The 10012-nt window shown below is 42.8% G+C and overlaps 1 protein-coding gene across 3 annotated transcripts in view; it reads right to left on the bottom strand.

The window, feature by feature from the left end:
- Window positions 1–3188: 3188 nt before the first annotated feature.
- SIK2 (salt inducible kinase 2) overlaps window positions 3189–10012 on the bottom strand; it is a 58833-nt gene continuing 52009 nt past the window's right edge. For 2 of the 3 annotated variants that reach the window (XM_082330565.1, XM_082330567.1), the window contains exons 13-15: window positions 9468–9584; window positions 8683–8774; window positions 3189–7075 (exon numbers count right to left, since the gene is read on the bottom strand). In XM_082330565.1, coding sequence (XP_082186691.1) covers window positions 6490–7075; window positions 8683–8774; window positions 9468–9584 — 795 coding nt within the window. In that variant the 3' untranslated portion in view covers window positions 3189–6489. The remainder of the gene's footprint in view (window positions 7076–8682; window positions 8775–9467; window positions 9585–10012) is intronic. The other variant, XM_082330566.1, reaches the window with a different exon arrangement.

Raw genomic sequence — 10012 nt, 5'->3', positions numbered from 1 at the left:
GAAATGAACTTCTCCTTGTTTGTGCTGCAGGGTGTTGGGCCTGTCAAGAACAGGTGCTGGTGAACCATTTATTATTTCGGTGCTTGCTTTTACGGGCCTGATGTTTTGCTCTGGGAGAAAGTCTGCCTCTTGGGAGGAGCTGTAGGATGGAAACTAGCTTGTATTTGTATGCAAACAGTCCTGCACTGGCTGTTGCTGTAAAGCAGATGCCTCCTGTCAGTGCTATGATGTTTGGCTCCAAGTGTCACAATTCCCTGACACGTGGGCAAAGTGCAAACCAGCATGGGTGCTGCATGTAGGCTTTGCATGTAGCTGGTGGAGGAGGGCTTGACACAAGCTGGGAAGAAGCATGGCTGTGACACAGAATATTCCTCTGGGCAGCCCAGGACTGGGCAATGCTGTTTACCTGAGGACTACGTTGAGCTCTGCAGCTTGTCTATGATGTTTCAGATAATCCCAAGTTAGTATCTCAGCAAGCAGAGCTGGGGAGGCAGGGAGACTTCATCTTCAGCCAACAAACCTGCCCTTACCTTGTATCAGGAAATTGGCCAACTCTGTTTTGTGGCTGAGTGGATGCGTGCATCCTTCCAGTGCCTAAGTCAGTATAGCTCCAGGTAAATGCATGCAGCCTTGTTGCTGTTTGGTGCTGTTTACCTATCCAAGTATACAAATCTGCCTGTACTAGGAGGAACAGTATCTAGATTTGGCTGAAGCCTTGCAAGACTAAAGCTTCCAGCTGTTGGCTGTATCACTGTTGGAGCTTTTCTGGCCATACATCTGCATTCTGGTCTGCAGAAGTCCTTTCTGCCCTGTACGTGCAGAGGATCAGGTTTTTGCAGTGCATGTGTTGGTGGGGGTTTGTGTCTTTTTGCGCTGCCATTGAGAGTATTTGCTATCTGGGGCTATCTCCTCCTGCAACCCTCTCCTAGACACTCTTTCCCTCTTTTTAATGCACCAGTTCTTTCATGTGCTTTCTCTCCGCACCTCCTTCAACTAATCTCCCCCTCCATTGCTTTGCTCTATACCAAAAGGACTTGGGGATGAAGCTTTTCAAGGCTCATCCTGAATGTGTTTAGGACTCTGGTGCAAGGTGAACAGAGGCTGAAGCTCATGCCCATAGAGATGTTACGCACTGAATTCAGACACAGTTTTAAAGCTATACTCGGATTGTAAAAGCCTAATCAGCAGAAGAGATGTGTATGCATTCTGCTTCCACCCCATGCATAAACTGTGCCGATAGTCGGCTGCTGCCTCGTGTGTATTGTGTTTCTGTGACAGCCTCGCTGCTGATCCATCTGCCAGGGACTTAAATGAGCACTGTCAGCCAGATAATACTGAAAAGGAAAGCTCCGCTGGCCTGAGGCCCAGCAGAGAAACGCTGTGCTCTGCAACTCTGCAAGGGATTTAAAGGCTTTGACCTAGTCTGTAAGTCAGAACTTATCCCAGTGAGGGGGAGGGTTTAGCCTTTGCATTTTGGGGGTGGGAGGGGAGTGTCTTCCAGACAGCTTGTAAGGTTAGTTGAGGTAACCCCTTAAGTTGTGACCTTCTCTGATTTTGACTGCTAGCAGTGAAAGACTACGTCTGTATGGGAAAGTGCTTTTGCGTTCTTTTTTTTCCTGTCCTGTACGTAGCCTGGTTGTGGTGCTGTTGGGGAAGGAGCGACTGACGGTCCCTGTCTGCGCAGCCTGAGTCATCCTGCGATCTCTGGCTGACGTCTCTGGTTAAGCAGCGCATGCAGGCAGATACAGCGCTTTACCCTTCTTGCTTGGATCGTTGCCCAAGGCTGTATCAGGAGTTTTAGGAGACAGCAGAGGAGCAGGCTATGTGGGAAAGCAGCTGTGAGAGATACATTGAATGTGTCGAGCTTGGTGTAGAGTTAAGGCACAGCATTGCTGGTACCCTCTCTGGGTGTGTAGTTTAAAGGCTTCTTGGCACTTCTGATTCGTGGGAATGTGGAAGAAGATCAGTCAGTTGGTCAGTACTGTTACAAACCAAGCTACTAATTCTGTTGCAGTGTTTTGTGTCCCAGTGCGTCATACTAGCTACACAAACGCAATAGGGACAGCACTTTTAGTGTGGGAGGACAGGTGAATCTGCTGGGTACTACACTAATTTTTGCTTGACATCCCTGAGCATCACAGTTTTCTTCCTGTTGGAAGGGTTTCTTCAATAAACCCTGAGGCTCACAAGAGTGTTGCTCGTGATTGTTGAGAGAAGAGCTCTCGAGATTTCCTCCCCCCCCCCAATACACACGCATCATGACCTTTTGTGTCATGTAACTGTTGTTGTAGTCCTATGGAAGAACTGTAATGTTTTCCCTATGTTAGTTATCTTCTGGTCTCTGATGCTCCCTCTGTGAAGAGCATGACGTTGGGCTTTTCCATAGAGCCTCTTCTGGAGCTGCCCGTTCTCTCCGTGAATGTAAACTTTCTGCCTAAATTACCAGAGAACAGATAGGGTTCACTTTCAGTTTTTCTCATTTCAGTTTTTTTCTGATTTCTTTCTGTGAAGTAATAATTCTGCTCCCAAGCAGCTCCCTCTGTAAGTGCTTTTTCTGGTCAACTCCAGACTAGTACTTCTCAGTGGAGCATGGGGTGACATGGTGCCATACTGTGATTATGTTACTAGGGAAATTCTGATGGATTCCCTCTGGCAGTACCCCAACCCCCATCCCCTTCACACAGTGTTCCTAGGGTTTAGCATTATGTGATCAGCATTAAACTGCTTTTGTATCACCTGTTGGATAGTATATACTGATTAACGTGGAAAAATGTCAAAACTGATAACAGTTTTGAGAACAACTTTCCTCTTTCAAAGTCAAGGCGATACAGCACTGACTGATGACCTTGCCTGTGTTGGAGGCATGCTTCTGAAGTATTTGACATTCTATGGCATAGCAGGCAGTAAAGAAATGCAGCTTTTTGTTGAAGCTATTAGAATGCTTTGTCCATTCATATTCACCTGCAAAAGTCAGAGGTATCAACTACCCCAAGTATGTCAAAATGATAGGAAGCAAACTTCAGTCTAGAAAATCCAGCCTTTGCAGTAGACATTCATTTTCTTTTTTGCCATTTGTAGCTTGGTGCCTCAGAGAGAAAATAACCTCAATATACTACATAAAGAGGCTGCTAAGAACACAAGAGCGGCAGGGGCTGCTTTAGCTCACTAGATATGTAAAAATGAAATGCACGTATTCTTTATTTTGTATTAATACACTGTAATTGCTGTACAGAGTCCAGCATATCAGTTGCATGTAAATACTACAGATGAACTTGCCAAACTGGAGCTCACAAAACTAGTGCATTTATCCCAAAGCAGAGACTAAACCCTCTAACTCCTTAAAAAAATACATTAAAGAACATACCACACACACATATTGCACTTTTCTCCATATGAAATTTTTACCCCATATACATCACACCAAAGTCTCTTCAAAAGAGTCTGTAATACAAGATAATAAAGCTAATAATTACTCTAACAGTAGTGTACACAGTTCTCTAATGTTAGACATAACAGATTTGAACAAAAAAGCCACTTCAAAGTAGTACGAAGTGGTGCCCAATGGATACTCTGCCATATTAGAAGGCGTTAGAAGCCTTTTATTCTAATTGGCTTAAAGGAAATTACATGAAATGTTAAATATGCTTTTGGCTGAGGGGAAGAGTCAGTCTAAACTACATTAAAAAACACTGTAGCTTTCCCCTTACCAGCACTGCAAAGCTCAAATGAGCTTAGACTAGTTGGCACATCCTGATAAATGAATGGTGGAACTCAGGAACAGAATTATTTTTATCTCTGAGTCCTGAAATGTACAGTGTCCTGGAGTGGGATGGGGAGGGAAGTGGTTATAGTTATGGCAGTAACCCAGCTCCTGCAGCAGAACTGGGCCTGTCTCCATCGGTGGTGTGTGTCCTGTTAGCAGTTTTTTCACTGCATAGTTCCTTGGGTGCTTGGTCAGATATTAAAAAATCCAGAAAGTGTTTATTATGCTGTGGGGTAGGGAAGAAGGAATGAAAGGACAGGACTCGTTGTTGCCTCTCTTTCTTTTTTTGCAGTAGTGAAATGCCTGGTCTGTTATGCTGCAGTATTTGTCAAGCTGTTTCCCTTCCCCTCCCTTTGTTGGTCACTTGAGGTGTTACAGGGGTTTCTGTGTTCCATAGCTATTTACTGTGTCAGACGAGTTTCCTTTTGAAGGGAAACCACACAATAAAAACCTTTTCTCTCTCAGCTATTTAAAGTAGAGCTTTCTAGCCCTCTTTATCTTGCCTCGTGTAAGTAGTGTATGGGTGTGATCCCTGTTCTTTAAAGTCTCCTTTGCTGATGCCTTGAGAATCACTGTGATATCAGAGGTAGAAGCTGAGCATGTATGGATTGAGTCCAGCTGCACAACCGGACCAGTATCAGAGCAGGCTACGTAGTAACAGGAGTTGCCTCTCTAATTGTAGTATCCAGGAAGCAAGGTGCCTTCTGTCAGTTGTTAAACCCTTCCCTCCTTCACATAGCCTACAATGCAGTGACTAAAATCCTACTATTCCACATTTAAATGCGGTCTTATTGCTATAAATGCTGGCTGATTATCCACCTTTCTAGTGAAGGAAAAGAGAGCAGCTTTGAGAACTTTTTCTAGTTTGGTAGGATCTGTGATTTAACAAATACGGAAGAACAAACATACCAGAAGTACTTTTGTTTGTTTGTTTGTTTCTTCCTTCTGCTACCTGTTCAACCCATTCCTTTTTTAAGTGACCACATGCCCTGAATACCCAAACTTTGAGTTTGGTGACTGCACCCTCATTATTTGTAATATCAAAGACCGTAGCTCACCAAACTTCCCAGCAAACGGTGTTTTTTTACACGTGATCAGCACAGTTTCTCTGCCATTCTTTGTGCTATAGTGAATCTGCAATTGTGCTTAACGTTTGCTCAGAAAAGGGCTGAACTGTTCAGCTGTAAGCCTCGTTTGACTTATCGTCCTGTAATGTCCCACAATACTTAAAGGCTAGAGACAAAACCCAAACTAGGGATCTAAACTTTCTGCAGGTTCCTAAACAATCCTCCTATGACTCTCATTTCATGACTGAAAGCTCTAGAGACACAACTGCTTGCTGAGTTTAGTATTTCTTGAAATGGTTGATACATCAACAGTTCGTGATGCTAAATATTGCTGTAATACTTTCAATGTTATATATACATGAACAATCAAAACACTAAGAAAGTTAAACATTATGTTCCACATGGTGGAACGTGTGCTCTGAAGGGACTTTGGCTATAGCAAGGATATAAATGGGGTATTGTCTACTTTCTTCAGAAAAAAGCATATAGGCTGATAAAGAACTGAAAAAGGCACAGCACTATCACTTCACAGGGGTTTTTTTAAGCTCATTGTTTTTATCCTTAAGTTCTAAAACCCTAAATAATTGTCCAAATATACAAAGCTCAATAAACCACCAGCAACACATACTGCAAATTCAAAACACAGTTTGTTTGCTTGTTTTTAAAATGCAACAGAAGGACAGATGGATCCTTTCCAGTGATCGGAACTTCTCCAAGACAGAGCCCTCCACAAAGGCCTGCCTGCAAAAAGGGTTGATTTCAAAGCCACCCAGGTGGATTTGTTTTGTTTTGTTTTGTTTTTTTTTTTTTTTGAATACCATTGGCTGCAGCTCTTTATTTTTCTCATGGTACTTCTTACCTTCTCTCTCCCTCTCTGTCAGCTAATCCTTTATCCTTTAGTATTCTGATTCCCCACCCAGAGGTCTCTACAAACCACTGTGATGCCCTGTGTCAGTTCCAGGTATCTTTTGACAAAGTCAAGATGTCACTTAGCAGAGATCCAGAAGCTTCCCTTAGTGGACAATTAAGAGTTCCTTGGCAGGCTTGGGAAATACTGTTTACTTGCTAGCAGGAGGAAGTGGAGGCTGCCTGAGATGCCTGATGATCTTTTGAGACTTACCATGGAGTAGTTCCAGATCAGTAGCTTAACCAGCAATTGGATGCCAAAGTGCAACTTTCCTTTAATTCCACCTCACGCTACTGTTTCAAGAGTATTACAGTTGCCATCAGCGCAGACCCAAATCTACCCTGAATTTCAATGAAAACTATTGCTTTTATTGCCAAGAAGTACAATACAACGTGCACTCACTCTCATTTCTCCAAGTGAATATTAGAGGAATGCTGACAAACTCCCCATTTTTTTTTTTTTTTTTAAGAAGGGGCTATTTCCTTCCTCTAAAACTCACTTTTTTTGCCTCCTCCTTTATGGGATGAAACTGCACTATCTGTTCTCTAGCCCCTGCCACCAGCAAGAGGAGCTGGTGGCCAAATGCTTCTCGCCACCTCCTGATTTTTATCCAGTCAGGTGGATTTTTAGTTCCCCTGTTAATTCAAGGGTTGAAAAACTACCATGAACTTTGGGGTAGGAACAAAAAACAAAAATTCACATGCTTCTCCATTTGTCCTGTCTTCCACTCTCACGTTAGTCACCCCATGGTATTAATTCACCAGGACATAGCCACTGTGCTGGGGATCTACAGTCTCCATCATTTCACAATCAAAGAGTCCAGGCAGCTCCGAGAGGGTTAACGCATCATAGTTTGACTGGGACTCGTGAGATGCTGAGCTGCTCTGGCTGTCAGGCAATGCTACACTGCTCTGTTGTGCTGGGTCCATGGAATACTGGCACTGGTCTGGGTAGTCTGGCTCAGAAGAGGTGACAACAGGCAATTCACAAGTCTGATATGAATATTGTACGGACTGTGGTGGCTGTTGCACCTGAACTGGTGATGACAACCGTGATGAGCTGGTGATCTGGGAGGGTGGCAGTGGATCCAGCTGTACCTTCTGGTATTGGCTGAGGAAGGGGTCGTATTGCATTTGTTCCGAGGAAGGCTCCATCACAGGGCTCAGAGGCTGCTGCAAGCTGAACTGGGTTGATTGCGGCTGCTGTTGTTGTTGCTCCTCCTGGCATGAAAGTGGCAGTTGACTTGACCTTGGGTATGAGCTCTCAGCTATTTGCATCTGGTTAAAATAGGCCTGCAGCTGGGACTGCTTCTGGAGAAAGAGTCGCTTCTGATGCAGCCTGAATCAAGGACATAAACAGCAATTATTTTCACCTTTTGAAGTGTTAAGGCACTAGCATGAGTCCTGCACACTAGTCACTCAAACAGTTCCAGCAGAGAGTGAAGTACAGAATTGGAAAATGCCTTGGCAATCTTGTTTATTAAATTTTATAGCAGACTAGATTCTTCACCTTTCAGCAAATGTGCAGAGGCTGAGTTTGTAGACCTCCTTTTGATAACCTTTTTAATCGCCTAGTGATTTTTTCCTGTGCAATTAAGTTAACCCCGTGCATTGCTTAATTTTGTTTGTTAAGAATAAGACGGATTGTATTTGTATTTTAAGCCTGCTATTCACTGCTCTGTGGAACTTGGGAGCTGAAGACTTGAGTATCGCTGGCTACTAATGGAAATGAACAGTCTCCTTCCCCCCATATTATTTTTCCCTGAACTGCATTGCTCCCTATGAACTTTTATGAAACTCCATGGTTTTGACTCTTTACAAACAGTAAGGATTTACAACACAATGCAAGGTTGTAGCTACCTTTGACAAATTCCTGTGATGTGACAAAGTGGAGGTCTCCTGCCAGCCAATTCCCAAAGCATGCAGAAATAGGAAACTGACTATTGATGCAAGCTGACAGCATTCAGAAAATGAATCCATTCCTTCCCAGCTTATTTCTCGATGCTTCCTGTTCTTGAAGAGGTACACCAAGCTGCTCTCAGTAGTATTAGTTAAGTTCTTGATTAGGATTAATCAACTCTACAGTTGTCAGGAGTGGCCATAAGCTAAGAAGTAATTACAGATCACACGCTTTCTTGAAATCAAGTAGTATTTTTATACCTCTGTTCCTCAGTCTTTTTGCTCTAGAGCGCACGTAGCTAGGTTGTTATTTTCCTCTCTCTTTCTGTGATTCTTCTGCAAAACTCGGGGATAGTAACTATCTCTAGTATCTGTCTTGCTTACTTGCTTGACGATTACCAGATGATGAGCTCATGAAGAGCTTACAGCCCTTTAACTTGGCAATTGAAATCTTGTCTGCTATAATACGTACAGTTATAAGAGGACACTTCAAATCTATTCTCCCTTTACTGTAACTTTTTCAGGGGAGTGTCGCTTCTAAACTGATCTTATATGACAAGTTGATTTACTTCACTGTAAAATCATTGGGTCATGGGAATGAGACAGGGAATACCTAAATGACTGCAGGGCTTCCCAGCAAGCAGAAATACATGCTCCATGTTCTGATTTATGATAAATACTGCAATATGTAGGTTATAAACAGTGGGTAGTTGGGAGGATGAGGGTGAAATTAAGTACAACAATGTAAGTAGTAGGGTAGCTTCCTCCTGTGCTTCTATCCAGCCATTAGCACTAAGTGAAGCATGCAGGTATTTGCAGTTTACCTGCACCCTGGTAGTGTTAGCTGATAAAGAGCTCATAGCACGGAAATTTGTAAACATGTAGTAGGACTGTTGTCCCTCTTTTAAAAGAAGGACTGTGTCCTTACATATTTTAAAGTGAAGTTTACTTCCTTCAAAGGATTTCTAAAGGGACAAAGATTGTTCCAGTTCTTTTATTACTCTTGAGAGTAAGAATTAACTAGTGTGTAGTTTAGAAGCTTCTTACCTGTGTTCCTGTAACTGCTGTTCCAGACTCCGGGGCAATTCTTTGCAGTATAGCTGGCAAGTATTCTGAGCTTTTGATAGCAGAGTGGGTTTCTGCAAGAAAAGCAGTGCTGTTTTTAAATTGCATTTGATTTAATGCATTAGTCCAGAAAGCAAGTGAAAGAAGATTTTTTCTACTCTTATGACAGTGAAACTGCCTAGCTCCATTTTCAGAAGCTGTCAGTAGAGCTACTATCTAAAACCACAGGCACTACTGCTTATTGGATTCTAACCCTTAGATAAAGAATATCTTTGCATGATAGGCTGTACCATAAAAATCCATAGAAAGATTTCTTCCCAAGTGAAAGACAAGCTGCAAGCGGGGAAAAAAGTGTTTTTATAAAATAAAGCTATATGAAAAATGTTGGGTTTTTTAAAAAAAAAAAAAAAAAAAAGGCAGGGGGGAGAAACAGTGAGCCCCAGGGGGTCAGAAGTGGCTCCTCAGATGCTGATGCATAACCTTTATGGGGTGCAACACAGATAATAGATATTCACTAGCAGTTACTTCAAATTGCTTTAATAACACTATACAGTAACAGACTGAGCAGGAAAACAGCAGTAATACAGTATACTTTTTGCATAATTAGGGTCAGTGTCTGACGAAAGAAAAATACAGTATAATTTCAAATTCAGCCGTTCTCCACTAATTTAGCCTTTGACTGATTTTCCTGAGTAATAAGATCTAAAAGGCTACTCTGCTGTGTCATAACAGCAGCAGTTTAATTCAGTGGAGGGGAGGTATGGTACCTGGAGCCTGTGTTGTAAGTACTGTGTTTCTAAACTCTGCCGTCTGGATAATAATGGGGGATGTGCACCATTAGTGAAAGCAGATGCAGCTTCCTGCTGCTGCTGAGATGCTTCCTCCTGCAGAGAGAAGAGGAACAAGTTTCATCCCCAGAAAAGACTTGTCTGCCTCAACCCTTTCTTTAAGGATTTCCCCTGACAGAGGTTTCATAGTTGCCATATGGAGTGGTCTCTGGTGTCACCCACCACTTTCACTGCATGGCGAGGAGCCTAAATCACAAAGCTTTGAACTATCTGTGCTGCAAAAGGGCTAGGGCTTACGTCTGTAACTAAAATGATATTCTATAGAATGTATTTTCTGGCTTGCCCTCTGAAATAGTAAATGTACAGCGTTAGAAAACCATCCAAACTCTGAATGTGCTTTCGTGCAACTATCGTTTCACAGCTTCAAAACAGAAGGCGAAAAGCTTTCAGTAGTGGTGGAGAGGATATGCACAGAGTGGGCATCTCTAGCAAGCTGGAGAGTGCTGACATGGGAGGGGAGTGAA

This window comes from Platalea leucorodia (assembly GCF_965183815.1).
Source record: "Platalea leucorodia genome assembly, chromosome: 20".
Lineage (NCBI taxonomy): Eukaryota > Metazoa > Chordata > Aves > Pelecaniformes > Threskiornithidae > Platalea > Platalea leucorodia.
The sequence above is the reverse complement of the archived record's forward strand: the minus strand, read 5'-3'. Positions and strand labels throughout refer to the sequence as shown.